The sequence below is a fragment of the Mytilus edulis genome, chromosome 2, assembly GCF_963676685.1.
Source record: "Mytilus edulis chromosome 2, xbMytEdul2.2, whole genome shotgun sequence".
In the NCBI taxonomy this organism is placed as follows: Eukaryota; Metazoa; Mollusca; class Bivalvia; order Mytilida; family Mytilidae; genus Mytilus; species Mytilus edulis.
In genome coordinates this window covers 18,269,985-18,291,689 of record NC_092345.1, presented here as the reverse complement: position 1 = coordinate 18,291,689, position 21,705 = coordinate 18,269,985, and the positions used below count along the sequence as shown (strand labels likewise).

Genomic DNA, 21,705 nt, shown 5'->3' with positions numbered 1-21,705 from the left:
GTTTGGCTTTGAGCGTTCCTGATGAAGGTCAATCCAAAAAAGCGCTTCGGACTCCAGAAATTATTAAACGTGTTGTTTTCAATATTTTCTTCCCAAGGGTTAGTAGCACATCAAAGCTAGCCACACCTATTTAGTAAAAATTGTTGAAATACATTGAAAAGTCATTTGCAATAAGACTTCAACAGTTGGGCATTTTAATCTAAGATCTGAAAACTTAAATATAAATTCGAGATCCCTATAAATAAAATGCAACGCATGTTATACTTCACTTGACATATTTTATTGACAAAATGCTTTTATACATTTAACCAAAAAAAACACAGACAATAGCTTTTCAAGCATGTGTTGTTTTATTGACAACATACTTTTTATACATTCTGAAAATAAGAAACTAATTGGACATTTAGGAGCTTTTCAAGCTTATGTGTTAATCTATTGACAAAATGCTTTTATACATTTCACCAGAAAAAAAGCAGACATAAAATATTAGCTTTTTAAGCTTAACTGTAGAACTTTCAGATCTATTTTAATATATAATTACAAAAATGAATGTTGCACAAAACGATTATATCAAAGGTCAATCTGAAACTACATTATTTTCTTCTTTAAAAACACTTATTTAGATTAAAGGCTTATAATTTTTGTAAGCCGGACAGACATTTTGTCTACAAAGTACTGATCAGTGATGCTCGGATCTATCTATTAAAAAATTAATTGAAATTAATCTCTACAGACTATCTTTCTAGGTTTGTTAATGTTTATTCAAATTTTATAATTAAAACTGTCAACTATAGATAATACCTTAGGTGGCATGTTAACATTTCATTTGCATACTTAGAGTTTGACAATTAGATACTTAATATAATCAATTTGTAGTATCCTAATCCCCATTTTTGTCAAAAATGTCAACTGTAATTGCTATGTCTTTGACAACTTCTTAACTAATATGTCAAGCAAAGTCATTGATCTCCAACTCAACACACTTAAATTGATAATGCATCTAAATTATTTCAATCTTCATATACATGAAAAACAGCTTATCTTATATTCCCTTGTTACAGTTGAGCTCAACTTTCATACGTCAAATGAATAGCGTATTTTTTCTTAACACTTCTGTGTTCATTAAATCCGATATGAAATCCTATGGGGGGAAAATCCAGAAATTTGTTCACTAATGTAGTCTTCTCAAAAAAGAGAATACAGTGAATAAAAGATTCAATGTAACATATATGCAGACATCTACTCAAAAGATTACAATCATAACCCGTTGCTATATTACATTAGTGAAATTGAGATATTTTACAAATAAAAAAGTATTCAATTCTAAAGACATGTCTGTGTATACCTTCGTATAGGAAGAAGCACACCCCTTGGGCAAACAAACAACTAATTTTTTTTAAAAGAAGAAAATGACAAAATGATGTATATAAGTAACACATTAAGTCTAAACCACTTAATTTCAAATTGTCAGAATTAGCTGTCAAGCTTTGGTTTCTTGTCAGATACACCTACAGTATCACTTATCCACTTCAGATATGGTGGATTACCATTACTAATCTAAAAAATAAAGGTAAAGAAAAATTTGTTATATATTTTCCTTGGATGGCTTTAAATTATTTTATATTATTTTATAAATTATTTTCAATATATATAGCCAAATTCATAGTTTTAGAGCATTTTCTTTTGTTGTATCTTGATACATATATATTTAAGTTAATAAATCCAAAAGGATATAAAAAAAGTATAAAGAAACAAAAAAGTTCTGAAACTTTATTGACATAAACCAATAAAACAAATTTAAATCAAGTATACCTCTTGGGAATATGATTTCAGACAAAAACTATCAAATATTCATATTTTTTTTCGCCCCAATTGATTGCAGAGATCCAAACATTACTTTTAATGTAAAAATTAATAATCTCATCTTTGATTATATTTTTTTTTAATGTTTTTGGCTATTTTTTGTATCAATTCATTTTAAGTTGATTGAAAAAGTTTTGATGAAAAAATAATTCATACATTGGTTGATAAAACACCTTCCTCTTATCAAAATTTGCCCTTTTTTAAATTCACATATGGAAAAAAATTGATAGATAAATCTTTTAATAAAAAAGATATATCAAATAGAAAATACATCCAATTTCCCTTTGTTGCACTCCTGACATATTATACACCAAACTAAAATACAGAAACTTGAACAAAATACTGATGATTTTTTTTTATTTTTAATCATTGCTGGTTTATGAAGACCTAAATCTGTCATTTGACTGTTATTTCTCTTTTAACTTATGCATCTTATGCACTTCAGATCATATTTAAATTGTTTTTTCTGACACATTAATATAAAAATGAGGTTAAGTTATCAAACTATGAACTAAATTCTACTAAATTTTAATCAGAATTGTTGTTTGACAACTTAAAAAGAGATCTGCAATCTTCAAAGTTTTTCTGAACTCTTATTGTTTTCAAAATAATCACCTATATCAGGTACTTTATTTCCCCTATCTTGTTGCACTCCTGACATTCAATATATATCATATCAAAACAGTTATACATCATCAAAAATACCATGATTTCTAGATTAAGTGTTTGTATACATATATGCCTTTCAGATTTGACATTTTTAATTTAATTTAAACAATATTTTTGAGCTATATAATACATATCACTTATTGAATACATAAGTTCACGTCTCATCACATTTCGCTACTAATTTTTTTAAATGACAGTCATTGCAATGTTAAAATGGGCTGAATTTTGTAGCTTGATGTGTAGAATAATCCTACAAAATATCTTTGGAAAATTTCAAGTATTAGAAAAATTACATTAAAAAAAGATGCCAAAATTGTCAGGAGTGCAACACATTTTGAAAAAAGAAGTTTTTTTGAAAGAAACAGCAACTTGTAATATGATGATATGTGCCATATATTCTTATGTATATCCGAACTAATATGTCTTAGTGATGATTGCAGCTAGGAATGAAGCTTGTCCGTTGAACCGTTTTGATACAGATGTGTTTTGAACAAAAGTTGTGCCATGTCTGAAATTGTCTTAAATTTGCTTTTTGTATATTTATCTAGAATATTCCGAAACAAAACTCTCTCATGTTATTATGACATATTTGTTGTAATAGCAATGAAACGAGTCATTTCCAATACCGGTATGAAAATGAGACTGTTCTATGACGACTTTTATTTATTGAAGGCACTAATTTATAAAACACAAAATTATTGTATGTATTGGCTGTTAGTGATGTTCAATAGCGTATTTGAATAAAATTTCAAAGACTTAAATTTACTACAATGCAAACAATTCTTAGCTCTATTTTGGAACATGTAATTTAAACTTGTTGAAATGAAGTTAGTTTAAAATGTGTCAAATAAACTCATTAAAGTCTACAAAAGACTCATCAGTGACTCTCGAATCCAAAAAAGTTAAAAAGGCCAAATAAAGTACGAAGTTGACGAGCATTGAGAACAAAACATTCCTAAAAGTTTTGCCAAATACAGCTAAGATAATCTATGCCTGAGGTAGAAAAGCCTTAGTATTTCAAAAAATTCAAAAATTTGTAAACATTAAATTTATAAATATAACAATATCAATGACAATTCATGTCAGCACAAAAAGTGCTGACTACTGGGCTTGTGATACTCTCGGGGAAATAAATCTAAGTAAGCTTTAAGAATTCCTTTTTAAATTACTGTGCTTATCCAGTGACCTTTGGGGTATCACAATAGCAATGGCCAAAACAGTTTACCAAATTGCAGTTAGATTTCTTCTCCAACTAACTGATCAACTGGTAAAGTATTTTAGCAGATTGCTCAAGTGAAATGTTGTTAGTATGAAGTGAGTGCTGTAAAATCAAAAGTATTACTTACCATCCAGATCCAGTTAGTTGATATCTTTGACATTTGTTTCAAACACAAAAATGACTTACTATAGTATGAGTCACTGAATAAGAAGGTCTAATTTTGACATGGAAACTTCTATCATAAATAGATTTTATAAATAAATAGTTGAAAACATTGTTTTATAAGTCTATAATTTATAGCTCCGTTTTCCAACAACAAGTTAGTGCATAATTGTAATTTGGATTTTTTTTTCTAAAGCAATTACTTATCTGCTACCATTAAAGGGAAATAATTTACATTACTGAAAATCAGCAAAATGTTGTCACAATTTTTGTCTGACAAATATCAACTTTCCTCATTTAATTTGTTTGTAACATTACTTTTATGATTATTAAAATTTTATCCTCTGTTTTGAAAAGAAACAATGAAATTTATTTTTAAGATGATTAAAATTTTGAAAAAAATTGTAGGCAAAATCAGAAGCCAGGTATCATTGATTAATTTTTTAGTGTACAATAACTCAATAAAAATTATTTCCCTTTAATGCCAGCAGATCAGTAATTTGTATAGAAAATATTATACGAATCATAATTACACAATAACTTTGTCTTAGAAGACAAAGCTATAAAATATACATCTACAAAACAATGATTTGAACTATTTATTTATAAAATCTATTTATTATAGAAGTTTCCATGTCAAAATTAGACCTTCTTATTCAGTGACTCATACTATAGTAAGTCAATTTTGTGTTTGAAACAATTGACAAAGATATCAACTAACTGGATCTGGATGGTAAGTATTACTTTTGATTTCACAGCACTCACTTCATACTAACAACATTTCACTTGAGCAATCTGCTAAAATACTTTACCAGTTGATCAGTTAGTTGGAGAAGAATTCTAACTGCAATTTGGTAAACTGTTTTGGCCATTGCTATTGTGATACCCCAAAGGTCACTGGATAAGCACTGTAAGATTTATTATGTATGTCTCTATACATAGTATGCGACGCGTAACAGTTTATAAGTAGGTGTATATATATGCATTTGATACGGTGCATTTATTATTGATATATTTCAGACTTCATTTATGAAAGGAAATCTATAGAGCAGAAATTTGATTTTTTTGTATCAATTTAAAATGTAGATTCAAATATTTTTCACTTCAAACGATAAAGTAAAACTTCTTTAAAACTTATATATGATGTATAGTTCGACGTCCTCAAAAAAGAAGCCAAGGAACGTGTTTATCTCTTCTTCACAAATACGTATTTCATTGAATCTCGATATTTATCATGTTTATAATTTTTCTAACAATGACGTTCACCTCCATAAGCCTGCAAATGTCATGGCGAGTCACATATATGGTTCTGTTTTATTTTTCAAAATATACTATACCGGATACAAAATTGCACCCAAAGAGTAGTCTGATAGACAAGGATTTTTCTTTAAGAATAATTTCTTTTGATGTCAGGAGTGGAATAGTTTTTAAATGACATTTTCTTGGACTTACAAAAATGTACATTTTAATATAATCTCGGCTCTTGTGACTTATTTGCATCTTTAAAAACATGTTTTCTAACAATTTAGGCTACTTGTAGGAGTTATAATAAATTATAAATGGTAAATTTTAAAGCAGGACTTTGATCCAGAAATCATAGTTTGTTACAAGCAAACATTCTTGAATGATGAATTTTTATATAATTTTAAAATTTAGGAAGCTATTGCCATACACTGCATATTGATAAGAAATTACCATATTTCAATTTCTAAAGTTTTATAATGGTATCATGTTATACTAATTAAATTATTATAACTGTAATAACAAACTATTAATTTTGTTGAACTCCTGGCATGAATTTAACATAACAAGAAGTTTTGCACATTTTCAATATTTTTATTTCAGAAAGTCTTGCAAATTAAGAGTTCATCTTGCAGATCCAACTTTAAGATCAATGAAAGATTGGATAGATAGTTGATGGAACTAAACTTACTTGATAATAAAATCAGACAGACTAAGGGATCAAAACACACCATCAAAGTCAACATCAACTATAACTTTGGTGAGCAGAAAATTGAGAAAAACTCTGAAAGAAGATCCACCTCAAGGACACACTAGACAAATATAACCAAAGAAAGAAAAAACAAGAATGTGTCCATAGTACACGGATGGCCCACTCGCACTATCATTTTACATGTGCACTGGACCGTGAAATTGGGATCAATACTTTAATTTGGCATTAAAATTAGAAAGATCATATCATAGTTAACATGTGTACTAAGTTTCAAGTTGATTGGACTTCAACTTCATCAAAAACTACCTTGACCAAAAACTTTAACCTGAGCTTCACACTATCTTTTTCTTTGTTCAGTGGACCATGAAATTGGGGTCAATACTTTAATTTGACATTAAAATTAGAAAGATCATATCATAGGGAACATGTGTACTAAGTTTCAAATTGATTGTACTTCAACTTCATCAAAAACTACCTCGACCAAAAACTTTAACCTGAAGCAGGACGAACGAACGAACGGAGGCACAGACCAGAAAACATAATGCCCCTTTACTATCGTAGGTGGGGCATAAAAATGTAAAACTTAATAACTAAGACTTTAACCTGAAAACAAAAACACAGATCGAAAAATGGAAAAAAAAACCAGAGAGATTGGCAAAAGAAGAGAAGATTTTTTTTACACAAGCCAAAAAAAATGCAAACCCATAGGAAAATGTCCAGTCGAGAAGTAAAAGTACAGGCACAGATACACCATCTAGAGAAATCAGAAAGAGAAGACGAAGTATAGGGAAAATTCTTCCTGACCAACCCAATCTTTCCCTAAAACAATGGAATATATCATATTCACAGCTACACCAAGGTAGTTGTAAGAACTAATCAATACTGATAGAAGTGTGCTATAAATTGATGGGTGCTAAAATGTAAACAAAGTAGAGAAACCCGTAATAGTTCTGGAAACTGTTGAAAAGAAACTGACATTTTCAAAAAAGTATATAGGCTACCTAAAAAACCTAGGCTTATAACTAAGGAACTCTTTGAAAATGTCATTTTCTTTTCAACAGTTTTCAGATCTTTAAGGGGTTCCTCAAATTTGTTAATACTTCAACATGTTTAAGACTCGCTATTTCTTGCACACAGCTGCCATCAGTTCTTATTAACTTTGACAACCACCTTGCTGTAGCTGTGGATATGATGTGCTCAATTGTTTTAACACAAGATTTGGGATAGTCCGGCAGAGAATGTCTTTTTCTTTGACTTCTCCTTCTGATTTCTCTAGATATTGTGAGTGCATCTGTACTTTTGCTACATGACTGGACAATTTTCTGTTGATTTGCAACTTTTTTTAAGCTTGTGTCAATTGTCTTCTTCTCTTCTGTTGCCACCTGCTCTGTTTTGTTTTCTTTTTCTCATATGTGTTTTAATTCTGGTCAAAGTCTTTTGAATTAAGTGTTACATTGTTATGTTTTCTTTGTTCTTTCTTTGTTTATATTTGTCTAGATTGTCCTTAAGATTTTAATCTTATGTAAGTGTTTTTCTCAATTTCTATTCCTCAAAGTTGAAATTGTTGTTGACTTTGTATGCACTTAGTCTGTCTGATTTTACCCTAAAGTTTGGTTTTATAACCATCTTTTCCATCTTTCATTCATTGAAAGGTTGGGTCTTAAAATCGAACTCAAAATGTGCAATATTGCTTGTTATGGTAAATTCATGTCAGGAGTGCAACACAATTAATTGTTTGTTATAACAATTATAATAATTTAATAAGTAATACATGTAAAAATTTTAAAACTTTTAAATTGAAATATGGTTATTTCCTAATCAAATGACAAAGTTTAAGACAATTAGCTTCAATAATTTGAAAATAAAATGAAATTTTATCATTAAAATATGTTTGCTTGTGACAAAAAATAATTCTTGCATCAAAGTCCTTTTTTAAAACTTACCTTTACAAATTTATTATAACTCATACATGTAACCTAAATAGTTAGAAAACATGTTAAGATGCAAACAAATCTCTAGAAGCTGAGATTATCTTAAAATGTAAGTCCAAGAAAATGTCTTTTTAAAACTGTTGCACTCCTGACATCAAAGAAATGGTTCTAAAAGGAAAATTCCTTGTCTATCAGACTACTCTATGGGTGCAATCTTGAATCTAGTATAGTATCTTTTGAAAAATAAAACAGAACCATATATTGGGTTTCGTATTTTTACAGTGTGAGTCTTTTAAACTTCAAAGTTGCACTCCTGACACTCATAGGGAGGCGTTATTTACCAGACTCTCACACATTATTTATATCACTAATCAGGTTAATGAACTATTTATTCTAGAGAGGACATATTTGTTTTACGGGATTGACTTTTGTTTATGTTCAGGTGCTGCGAGTCATTTCAGCAAAAATCATTCTATTCCTCAGTAATACTAATTTTTGTGTTGCACTCCTGACATGGCACCACTTTTTTTCAAAACACATCTGTATCAAAACAGTTCAATGGAAAAGATTCATTCTAAGTTGAAATTAACGCCAAGATATAACAGTTGTAAAACAAATAAGAATTTAAGACATAGAACTCAAGAAAACAATTTGGTGTGTCTTGAAAAGTTTTTTTTCAAAATGTCACAAAAAAGTGTTGCACTCCTGACAATTTTGGCATCTTTTTTTAACATAACTTTTTTAATACTTGAGATTTTCTAAAGATGTTTTGCAGGAATGTTCTATACATTGCGACACATCATTTGAAATCAATTTATCCAATCAAATTATCAGCATGGTTGATAAATATTGCTTTATATGCAAGGAACCATTTATTTTGACTTTGTCCTGCTAGAAGTTAAGCAACCAACAATCAACCAACATTAATATTAAATACAGAATTTACCTGATACATTTAGATAAAATATTTCCAGACTGTTTGCAACTTGATGTCTCATTATATAAAGACAATACATAAAGAATATTTACCTTTGAACTTATGACCTCTGCACAATCATACGGATGGTTTTCTCTACAGAAAGATAAATAAAATCAGAAAAGCAGAAAATTATTTGTATTTTTAATATATTTATCAAATTGTAAATCTGAAGGAAAATATCACTTTCTAACTACAGTTATCAACATCAGCAAGTTATTTTCTTCTCATATATTTTATGATGGTATGATGGTAGGAGAGATTGTTCTTGATTTTTATTTGATGAAGACCTAATTTTTCAATCAGTTTTAATGAGGTCTGGAGCTGGCATGTCAGTAACTGCTAGTAATCCTTTGTTAATTTGTGTATCCTTGTCATTTTGCTTAGTTTATTTTGTTATCTTTTCTGACATAGGACTTTGACTTCTTTTAAACTGAGTTTTACTATGTGTATACTGTGTGTTTGTTCATACTACAATTGCTAGTGGTATAGGGACGGTTGAAATCTCAAAAAACATGTTCAACAAGTGAAGTTATCTAATTTCATGCAATCATTAACAAACACCTAAAGTGATACCAAAAGCTAAAACATTCGTAGGACGTGTTTTTCAACAGACTCTGCATTCCAATGGGAACAAACTGTGCCCCTCTACTTGCCAACTTATTTCTGTATTATTATGAGGCTGACTTCATGCAGGAACTTCTTAGGAAGAAAGTTAGCAATATCCTTTAACTCTACTTTCCACTATATAGATGATGTTCTTTCACTAAGTAATTCAAAATTTAGTGACTATGTGGAACACATCTATCCAATCGAGCTAGAGATAAAGGATACTACAGATACAGTTAAGTCGGCCTCATATCTTAACTAACATCTAGAAATTGCCAATAAGGGTCGGTTGAAAACAAAACTTTACGACAAAAGAGATGATTTCAGCTTTCCAATTGTGAATTTTCCATTTCTAAGTAGCAACATTCCAGCAGCACCTGCATACAGGGTATATATTTCCCAATTGATACGATATTCCCATGCTTGTAATTCCTATCATGATTTTCTTGATAGAGGGTTGCTGCTCACAAGTAAGCTATTAAACTAAGAGTTCCAAATGGTGAAATTGAAATCATCCCGTTTCACAAATAATATGGATATGTTCCTTACATCGTAACTACAATCCCCTTCCCTTTCATGAATGTGACCTACCGAATTAGACTATTTACCGGATTTGTTATATCATAAGAAACACGACAGGTGCCACATGTGGAGCAGGATCTGCTTACCCTTCCGGAGCACCTGAGATCACCCCTAGTTTTTTGGTGGGGTTTGTGTTGTTTATTCTTTAGTTTTCTATGTTGTTTCATGTGTGCTGTTGTTTGTTTGTCTTTTTCATTTTTAGCCATGGCCTTGTCAGTTTGTTTTAGATTTATGAGTTTGACTGTCCCTTTGGTATCTTTCGTCCCTCTCCTAAAACAATCTTCAGACAAGATGAGGTAAAAAGTTCATAATGCGATGGTTTCATTAAAACATTCAACAAATTACTGCTATCCTACAGGAATATATACAGACTATTGCAAAACAACGAAATCAAAATTCCACGTAAATGCAAGTTTCTCTCCATCCATGAAAATTGTTACCCTTGAAAATAAATGAATCCACAGTATACAAATTTATTATACACCATACCTTACAAACTTGGATAGATCATCAACTTTGTCTGTTGCTGTTTTTATCATCTAAAAGATCAAAAGTGCCTAAATAATAACTCAGTTTTCTTTACAAGTGCAAATAAAATATGTGTTCTTTGAATACGTGAGGTTTTCCATAATTTGAAAAAAAGAAATATTTCTAAATTTTAAAAAAAAAAACTTGTCAAAAACAATCAAACCAATCAAAAAGCAATATACCTCAAATAAATTATAAAAGAGTCCTAACATAATATTGCAATACACATTTTATAGAAAGATACACCTCTACAGGGACAGAATTTATTTAGTATAAATGCATGCAGTAATTCTAAGAGTAATTAGTGACTGCCATCAAATTCATAAATTATAGTGGTAAAAAATGTGTTAAATATGACAACACAGAGTTCAGTGTTCTAGGATTCCCATTACCCGTTACCCGGGGTAAGTGGATTAGGACAACGGGTAAGTCATTTTTTATCCTTTTTCACCCGGTGGTAAGTCAATTTTCAAGTTCGGGGAAGCCGAAAAACTCTTGAAATTTCCCGGTCCTCTTCAATTTTCCCATATCTGCTTTTTATTTTTATTAAATCACGAGAAAAAACTTTGATAAAAGATCGAAGATTTTGTCGATGTCTATCGGCGCTTTTATTCAAGCACTCGTTTACTAGGTGTAATCAAGCGCAAAAGAGACCACATTCTTCTCCTATCATTCTAAAAGTCGGTCACGGTGTCGGTAAAATCGGAAAATCCGGATTGATAACTGGTGCTTAAATCGGGACATAAACGATTTTTTTTCTTGTCATCGGAGGAAAATAAACTTACAGTTGCATTTATTATAGCTCTTAATAAATGACATAGTAATAACTATAACATATTTGTCAAATTTAGTAAGAAATCGTTTTTTTTTAAATTTTGTACAAAATTCAATCGTATCCGAATCCAGCTTTGTTCAGACAAATTTCACAACATATAATTTAAAGCATGTCATAAAAGTTTTTTGAGTGGCCCCCAGACCCCCGGCCATAAGGGCGGCGAGCTAAAGCTCGCCGCAGCCGACGGCGCTTTGCGCCGTCCGCATTGGTTGGCGGATTTTACTTTTAGATGTGGGTAAGTAATTTTTTTATTGATCTTACCCGTGGTAAGTCAAGGTGCCAAAAAAATCCCAGAACACTGAGAGTTAATGGCTATATATCCTGACATGTTTTTATTTTTTAAAAGGACAAATTGATCAGACACAAGTAAAGGCTCCAAGGAGTTTGTATTGCACACCACACATTTTTTAACTTAACATTGATACAATACAAGAACATTTCTGTTGAATAGAAATTGGGTGGGATTTAATCTCTGGGTGAAAAAGTAAAAATCACAAAAATACTGAATGAACAGTGAGAAAAATTCAAAACAGAAAGTCCATAATCAAATGGCAAAATCAAAACCTTAAACACATCCAACTAAAAGATAACAACTGTCATATCCCTGACTTGGTTCCGGTATTTTCTTATGTAGAAAATGGCGGATTAAACCCGGTTTTATAGCTAGCTAAACCTGAGGCCAAATGTTAGACAGTCGCATACAATTCAATTATATTGATAATGATGTGTCAGCAAACAGACATTACAGGTAAAAATGTCAAAATTGTGGTACAATCATTACTTGATAATGGTTAAAATGACGCCACCAAAATTCAATCTTGAGCTGTGTTTTGTGGTAATCAGCATTATGTATAAGTTTCGTAACATTTGGTTGAGGCAAACTTAAGTAACTGAAAGGAAACAAATGTTTTGTAACTAGTCCATTTATAAAGGGGCATAACTCTAGAACAATTAAAGTGAAGCCACCAAAATTCAAACTTGAACTGTGTTTTGTGGTAATTATCATTGTGTATAAGTTTCATAACATTTAGTTGATGCAAAGTTAAGTCAGACAATAGAAACTAAATATTTTTTTTATTTTTCCATTTATAAAGGAGCATTACTCTAGAACAATTAAAGTGATGCCACCAAAATTCAAATTTGAACTGCGTTTTGTGGTAATTATGTTTGTGCATAAGTTTCATAACATTTGGTTAATACAAACTAAATTTTTTTAGAGAACGGAAGCCAATTTTGGGGCATATAGACCTACAGACAGACAAGGGTAAAACCTAATGCCCCCTCTGCTTAACATTTTTTTTCGTAAAATAGTTTCATTTAGGTTAGTTTAATTTGAATAAAAACAGAATTCTGTCTGAGCAATCTCTATTTCATCTGCTGTAGTTAAAAGTACTCATAACTAACATATCCCGCCATAAATAGTTTAAAATGAATGACCTTTTCAATGTTCTCTACTGTAATCCTTTTGATGCTGGTAAAATTCTATCCCTAGCTGTGAATTAACAAGGATTTATATAATAATATACTAAAATACATGTCCTTTATTTCTTCAGATATCAATTTATCAAAAGGTATTTACAAATGAATGTTCTCCACTGTAATCCCTTTCATGCTGATAAAATTCTGTCCCCAGATGTGTATATAAACAAGGATGTTTACATTTAAATATATGTCCCTGGTGTTTATCATCCTTAAATCAATTTACTTACCAATAACAGTTCCCCGTCTTCATTGATTTTTTCTTCCCATTCATAACTGAAATTACATTTTTTTAATAAATATATGTAAATATATTTTTTTTATATATTGTATAAAGAATAACATCAAAATCATTGCTACTAGTCTTCATTTAAAAATTACAAGTAATCAACATCAACATACAAAAACATATGCTTTTATGACTGTTTTACTTATTGATATAAAACTTGGAATTCTTAATTAAGATTTAATTAATTACTCTGTCATTTTTGAAAACTTTGACTGATTTTGTATAATAAATAATTAATTTCAACTATTTCATACATATAGAATCCTTTTCATAACAGTGTAGACAGCCTTAATACTTATGTTGGTAATAATACTGAATAATTTACCTTTAACTTGTTTGTCATCAGTTATAAGAACAGTAATTTTATGCTCACTCAGTCTATCAGAGGCCTTCCAGTGGGGATTAAAATAGAATTCAAGTGTAATTTAAAGTACATGCAGGTGCACGAGAAGAAAAAAGGAAAGTTTAAGTTTTCAACATGTTATTCAACACACAAGGTTCAGTTCTCTAATAGTTATTCCTATTATTTGATTAAGGTGTTTAGAACCTTTGGAGAATCCACACTTTCAATGTCTATAACACGTAGGATATGACAACTGGGAGTTACAGACGAACGTTCAACTTATCTGACCCATTCGTTAATAACCTGCGAATGCAAAGAAATGGTCATGTCCATGGTGTTATGATTCTATATGTCATGTGTGTATTACAATTTTAATTATAGAGAATTTCATTGCATTTGCTGCAAATTGGCAAGGATTTGTCACTATACAAATCCTTGTTTCATTGTAAGAGTATCTTTATGAAACTGAAAACTTATATATAGTGCTATCTTTACTTACGGAGATGAAATACCTGACTGAGTTTAATACAGCATTTTCAAAATGGTACACTTACACAGATGTAATACCTGGTATAATATTGACACATGCTGCTAACTTATTCTTCACTATACCACTGCAAAAAAATAACTATACTTAAAATTATTTGTAAAAGATTCTAATTATAAGCATACAATTAAAAATGGGAATGGGCAATTTGTCAATGAGACAACAACCTGACCAAATAGAAGAAAATGAAGGCCAATGGGTCTTTAATAAAGCGAGAAAATCGTGCACTCAGAGGTGTACTTCAGCTGGCCCCTAAACAAAAATGTGTACGTCTAGTTCAGTGATAAAAACAGAAGGTTTTTCCCCACTTAAATAATTCCTTCTCTTGGATGGATGTTTTTTCTTGATTTTGATTTTTTATGTAGCCTCTTATGGTTTAAAGAGATTTCAAACTGCAAAAGGGCTTTCAATTATTTGTCATTGATCAAAAGACTAAGTCTGATTAATTTATCACCAAAAGGGTGTCATCATTTTTTTTAATGAATTTCTATTTTCGACTCTATCAAATGATTTTTTCTTCATGTCTATTTTTTATGAAGGTCATGATGATCATGTTATATGTTGATCATTCAATAAATAAGACAAATACTTCTAATGGGGTGATAAAAGACCATAACTAGTCAACAGGGTCTCACATAGACAGGAATAAATAAGATAGTTTTTCAACAAACACTCTAGGAATTGCTAAGGCTAGCCTAAGTTTGGTGTTAATTGGCAATTAGAAAAAGTGAAAAGCTGTAATGATAGATTCAAGCTGCTGGCAACATGCTTATTTTACCACTAAAAACAAAAAATGTCATGAATGTAGGACATTAGTGTCATAAAAATCCATGTGACATTAAATCAAATTCTTAATTATTGTAGTGGGGATAAGACCCTTAAGAAAACTCAGAAAAACATCATTTCAAAATTATAGATAAAAACAATCTCAAATGGCCAGTTTGCATTATTTATTTCTTAATTTTCCTTTGAAAAGACTGTTCTTATCCTTCAAAAAAATGGGAAAATTCCTTAAACAATTCCAAAATAACAGGTACACAATTTCAACATACATACAATCTTTCTATGAATTTTAAAACCTGATTAAAAATCAAATTTTGTACAAAGTTGTACAACTCAAAATATGTTGAGTTTTTTTTTTATTTTTAAAGACACAGCACTTAGTTAGAAAATATAGAATGGTATTATTTAAATGTATTTGACAAAAACAAGCAATTTTCATGTAAGGCCTTTTTTGCCAACTATATGGTATGGGTTTTTCTCATTGTTGAAGCCTTACAGTTGCATGTACAGTAGTTGTCTTACATCCACTTCATTTGAACTTTGGTTGATAGCTGTCTCAGGGTAGTCATACCCCATCTCCTTTATCTAACATTGGGGATATCTAACATTGGGGATTTCAAAATTGAGTCTAAAATAACTTAATGAAATCCCTATAACACATCATGTATAACAAGTGAAAATTCATATCAAATGGCACGTATTGAAGAGGTACTGCTCATAGAATGTTTACTGAATACAGTACTGAGTAGTAATCTTTTTAGTTGATATTTTCACCTATGAATAAGAAAAATACATGTAAAATTGAGAATGGAAATGGGGAATATGTCAAAGAGACAACAATCCGACCAAAGAGCAGATAACAGCCAAAGGCCACCAACGGGTCTTCAATGCAGTGATAAAATCCCGCACCCAGAAGTGGGCCTCAGCAGGCCCCTACATAAAAATGTGCATTGGTTCAATGAAAATGGAGGTAATACTAAACTCCAAGACATATAAATGAACTAAAACTATAAAACATACAAGACTAACAAAGGCAAGAGGCTCATGACTTAGGACATGCGCAAAAATGTGGCAGGGTAAAACGTGTTATGTGAGATCTCAACCCTCCCCCTATACATGTAGCCAATGTAGAATAAATAAACACACATTAAAACTCAGTTTAAAAGGAGTACATAATTTTTTTTTACCACAGACTCTCTTATATCTTCCCTGTGCAATAATCATGATATAAAGTGAAGTTGTCACAATATGGTTTGCTAATGGATCTTGTCAAGAATGCATTTATGCCAGGTAAACCAAATCTCTTTATTAAAGTACTTTTAATATAGGCTTCAAAGTCAGCATTCTTCAGAGTTGTTTTTTAAAAACAATAATTTCGACAAGATGCAATTTTTACACCTAATAGTTCAGGGAAACCTTGGCAGTAGCCTACAATCTAAAATTTCTGTAACTAAAAGTTGCCAAGGTTTTTATTAAATCCCTTTAAACATAAGAATACATACTGAGAGAGTTTCTTGGCAACTTCAAGATCAGGTACTGTGACAAATGCCATAGAATGAGTTCCAGGTGTGTATGTACTCATGGCTCGGCAAAAGTTTCTCACTACAGTCAACAAAACTGGCATCAAGTAGTGACCACAAATTACCTGAAATATTCAACAGGTATTTTAAAAGTTAAAACTGGTCTAACATCCCCAACATATACATTTATGAAATTGGATTTGAACTAGCTATTAATAACTCTTATTTCCTGTAGATAGGTTACTCATGTTTTTGTCATTTTTATTGGTTTTTAAGCAGTTAAGAGCTTCAATGCTATCTTTTCTTAATATATGTATACAGAGTGAGTTTATTCAGTAATAAAAAAATCTCATCTCATATCTGTGGTGAAAGATATATATATATAGTCCTTGATGTGTTACAGACATACTATTCTTCCAGTGTAGACAAAATCACCCATATATATTCCTTCCATCCCTCCTATCAATGCCTGTTAATAATTCAAATCTTTCATTTTTTTTTTCAAAATTTCCCATAAAAAAAATTTCAGTCTCTTCTATTTTATCACCATTGACAGGCGCGGATCCAGAGGGGGGTTCCGGGGGTTGGAACCCCCCCTTTTTTTGGACGATCAATGCATTTGAATGGGGACATGTAATTGGAACCCCCCCTTTGTCCTGGGTTAGGAACCCCCCCTTTTTAAAATGGCTGGATCCGCCCCTGATTGATGTCAACATTAACATGATTAAATACGGTATAGTCATATTGGTGTCTGATGGGAGTTAAAAAAAGAGGGACGAAAGATACAAAAGGGACAGTCAAACTCATAAATCTAAAACAAACTGACAATGCCATGGCTAAAAATGAAAAAGACAAACAGAAAAACAATAGTACACATGACACAACATAGAAAACTAAAGAATAAACAACACAAACCCCAAAGTTAAAGTTAACCTGTAAATCAAAGAACTTGTATAATTATATGGCTTCACTTGCCATCTTGGGAGTCGAACATACAATTAATTAAGGATTTTTACCTCATTCTAATTAATATTTGAAAGATCTATACATCTTTTCAATGCTAAAATTGACATTAATTAATAAGATATGTCTAAACAGTAACCAATGTGTGTGCGAGTGTTTATGTTAAATTTGGCTCAATCAACATTAGTTCAATAAATGAATTAACATTTAAAAACACATGAAACACATTATCAGATGTAGGAACTGAAGAATAAAAACACTCATCTAGGGGATAAAGATGAGTACAGGAAAAAGTCACAAACAAATAGTGATCATTAGTATAGCTGTCATTCAAAAATTTCACATAGTAACAATGTTATCTTAAAAAGAGGAATCCTATAGCTTCATCATCAAAATGAACACTGAAAAATTTGATAAATGAGAATGTGTCCCCAGTACACAGATGCCCCATCCGCACTACCATTTTCTATGTTCAGTGGACCGTGAAAATGGGGAAAAATCTCCAATTTGGCATTAAAATTAGAAAGATCATATCATAGAGACCATGTTTACTAAGTTTCAAGTTGATTGGACTTCAACTTCATCAAAAACAACCTCAACCAAAAACCTTTACCTGGACCAAAAACATTAACCTGAAGCGGGACAGACAGAAGAACAGACGAAAGGATGAACGAACGGACAAACCGACAAACGAACAAATAGACGCACAGCCCAGAAAACATAATGCCCATTAATGGGGCATAAAAAATCTCCAGTTTTTAGAGGATGGTAAAGGGGGCTATGAACACAGAAACACGTTATTAAAAATTGCAAAATTGTTGCACGGAAGAAAAATACAAAGCAGGAGAAATTAAATTGTAAATATTTAGGAAAAAGCACTAAAAGTTATTACTCAGACTTTCTTTGGGATCATGCAGTTATTACTAATGAACATGAAGACCCTTCAGCCAACTCTTATACTATGCTAGTTGCATCTGATTTGAAAAAAGTAAATATGCATAGTATTCATAGTAATAATTTGATAGCCATTAATATCCTGGGAACACCAAATTAATATCCTGGGAACACCAAATTTAAAACAATCTCCTGACTGACAGATGTAGTCCTGGTTTACTTTTTAATCAATTGTGGGACAAGCAAGAGATATAAAGAGTACCAACACAAAACAAGGTAAATAAATAAGGGGAAACATGAAGCACCCATTAGTCGAACCAATAATGAGAAAACGAGAAATAAGACGTCAAAACAAGAAAACATGTGTGAAGGGATTGCGGGTACAAGTCAAATCGGCACCTGGTTAAATTGGCATCTAGTCAAATTGGCACCTATTTAAAGTCAATTTGGCACCCAATAATATTTGATATAGTATATATAAATAATTCTAAAAATGTATAAATTCATGATCTATTTTGGGGGTTGCATTTTATCATGCATTACATCGTTAAAAACATCTAGCAGTTAGATTATTTAAAGTTTTCCCAACATTCTATGACTGATGTTTTGATAAGTTCTCTTTTCAATTAATTCATAACTTTAATCAAGTACATAGTTAATATGTTTGTTGTTTTAACTCAACAGTAAACAGGTAGTTATTGATGTTTTATTCTTCAAAAACTTCATAAGAAACAACGAACCCCTTACCCAAGCTGTTGTTTAACAATGAGACAATAAGCATGATAAGAAGCAATAAATAGGAAAACTATGAGTCCCTTTCGATAAATCAAACTTCCATGCAAAATAATTAGCAAGTAAGGTGGGTTATTTTCAGGAAAGTTTACACAATCCTGCAAAATGCTCAACTGGTTTAAAAATGCATAAAATAATCCAATACCGCTTCCCTTAGAACATGTGGTAGATACTTATAGTTAGCAAATAGTTAGACGTAAGCGGTTGAGCTAAGGAAGTACTTTTTTAGCTCAGTCTGTTAACCAATGCCTTGTAATGTAGAGGTCCCGGGTTCGAGTCCCAGTGGAGACATGTGATTTTGAAAGTAGAATCATGCTTTCCGGTTACATTGGCGCCCAACTAAAAAAAACATGGTGATTAGAGAGGAATTCTAGCTAGAGTATGTTTGTGTGAGAGTCATAATGGTACGATGACTCTTGAGGTGGGGAAGTGTGATGGGATTGCTTCCCTTAGAACAAGTGGTAGATACTTTGTCAGCCGTAAGCGGTTCAGCTAATTAAGGAAGTAATTTTTTAGCTCAGTCGGTTAACGTGCTGCCTTGTAACACAGAGGTCCCGTGTTCAAGTCCCGATGGAGACATGAGATTTTGCAAGTAGAATCATGCTCTCCAGTTACACACCTGAAATAAAAAAGGAAGAAAACAGTGGAGGATCCAGAAATTTTCATAAGTGGGGGCCGACTGACTGACCTAAGAGGGGGCCCACTCCAGTCACGCTTCAGTGATTCCCTATATAAGCAACCAATTTTTTTCCCAAAAAGGGAGAGGGGCATAAATCCGCCTCTGGAAAACATTTTACGAAAATAACGCTTTACCATTTGTTTACCACTCTTCTTTTTTTTTGCACCAACTGAAATTTTTAGTTGAGACTTGACATCATGTATGTATTAGATTATCATTTACTTTTTATGAATCACTCATTGACTAGCAAAAACATTTATATAGCATCCAAGCAGTCTTGACAGTCATGACAGTGAGTATTGGACAAAAGTCTAAGCCGATGGTTCTTGGTAAATTATACGATGATCTTCAACAAAAGATTATCTTATGAAATAGGTTTTTGGCGTTTTGTATTCTGAGATAAAAAAAAATATATATATATATAAGTGCATATGTTGTTACTCCTATGAGGATGAATCCCCAAATATGACGTCTGGTTATCTCTGCAATTTTGTCTTTCAAAACGAAAGTACTGAATTCCCAGTGAGGTTAAAAATAGATACACACGTGTGATAAAGACTCTTTGATAAGTCGGCCCTTACAACACACTCGGACTATAAATAAGGCGGGACTAATTGAAAAAAAGTGAATCATGACTTAACCGATACTATTAACTATATTTTATTCAGTTATTAAATAAGATATTGCATTATTCATCTTTTACAAGATAACAAGATGAAATATGTAATGCGGCTATCATTTCCAAAAATAAATGTGTCTCATTTTAGAACAGTTTATATTCCAAAAGCTGGGATTTATACAGTCATTGTCAAGATACAGCTTATTTTCTTTTCGTTTCCGATATATATTATTTTTAATTATTAACTGCAGAAAAGAAAAACAGATGAGATATACTAAAGTAAGAATGTAGGACAGAAGGTCACAGGACAAAAAGTCACAGACAAATTGAAAAAGTCACGGACAAAAAGTCACAGGACAAAAAGTCACAATACAGTTTTGAGATTATTTTTCTTTATTGAAGAAAACACTAATTTATAAAATAATTGTTTTGTTTTTTCTTTAACTATTATATATTAAGCAACTTTGTTAATAATATGCATTCAACAAATATCAATAATGATCAAATAATTGTTATAAAAACAACTTGAAATGTCAAAGTGTCTTGATACTAAAATGGCTTCATTCTGCCAAGAAATATATCCTTAGCATGATTAAAATTTAATTCATTTATCAAGGCTTATGAAAAATAACTTAAACTTAAAGATGAATATATGTTACAAAACTGAGAAAATATTTCAAGATATTTCTCTCATATATTCAAACAATTGAATGAATTTTAACGAGTATGTAAAATGTTATTTTCATATGAAAACTATTTTTGTTTTTTAATTAGTATTTTTTCTAAATTTCATAAAAGCATATATATTTTTTTATTTTGAAGATTTGCTTTAGTATGATATAGTGCATTAGATAGTGATACTATAATAAACTATTATAGTATCACGATTATAGTACCACATATTCCTATATCTGTATACCGGTATAATTAATTTAACACCGTTTGCCATGTATCGACTATAATATATAAAACTTTAATTTAATTTGCTTTGATTTGATTTACTTTCTTGTGCATCCTTACAGTAAGTTTAAAGGGTAAAACTGTAAAATCGATACTTTACATTCTCCACTGGCCTTATCCAAAAAAAAAGAAGATGTGGTATGATCGATCATTATATATAGAGACCAAATGACACAAAAATTAAGAACTATTAATAATAGGTCAACATACTGCTTTCCACAATGAGCAAAGCAGATACTGCATAGTCAGCTATAAAAAGCCCCGAAAACAGAAATGTAAAATAATCCAAACCAGAAAAAATACATTTTTGTAACGGTCTAATTTATGTGCAAAAAATGAACGAAAAACATTTATATAATACCCTTCCTTTTTCACGAATGTGACCTACCGAATTATACTATTTACCGGATTTGTAATAACATAAGCTACACGACGGTTGCCAAATGTGGAGCAGAATCTGTTTAATAAACCATTCCGGGGCACCCACAGTTTTTGGTGGGGTTCGTGTT

At 31.0% G+C, this 21,705-nt stretch overlaps 1 protein-coding gene across 1 annotated transcript; it reads right to left on the bottom strand.

The window, feature by feature from the left end:
- Nucleotides 1-261: 261 nt before the first annotated feature.
- LOC139511624 (protein CutA homolog) lies at nt 262-20,170 on the bottom strand. Its single transcript, XM_071298546.1, has 7 exons — nt 20,059-20,170; nt 16,272-16,414; nt 13,994-14,053; nt 13,038-13,083; nt 10,455-10,504; nt 8,828-8,870; nt 262-1,557 (listed from the first exon to the last, which is right to left on the bottom strand). The coding sequence occupies exons 2-7, from the start codon at nt 16,391-16,393 to the stop codon at nt 1,474-1,476; spliced, it is 405 nt and encodes a 134-aa protein (XP_071154647.1). The 5' UTR covers nt 16,394-16,414; nt 20,059-20,170; the 3' UTR covers nt 262-1,473.
- Between the last annotated feature and the right edge of the window lie 1,535 nt (nt 20,171-21,705).

Excerpts from the sequence above, each read along its gene's own strand:
- LOC139511624 (XM_071298546.1), bottom strand. The coding sequence starts at position 16,393 with ATGCCAGTTTTGTTGACTGTAGTGAGAAACTTTTGCCGAGCCATGAGT. Across the intron at positions 13,084-13,993 it reads ATACCAGGTATTACATCTGT|TTATGAATGGGAAGAAAAAA; the intron begins GTAAGTGTACCA and ends ATGTAATTTCAG. Across the intron at positions 8,871-10,454 it reads GATCTATCCAAGTTTGTAAG|AGAAAACCATCCGTATGATT; the intron begins GTATGGTGTATA and ends ATCTTTCTGTAG.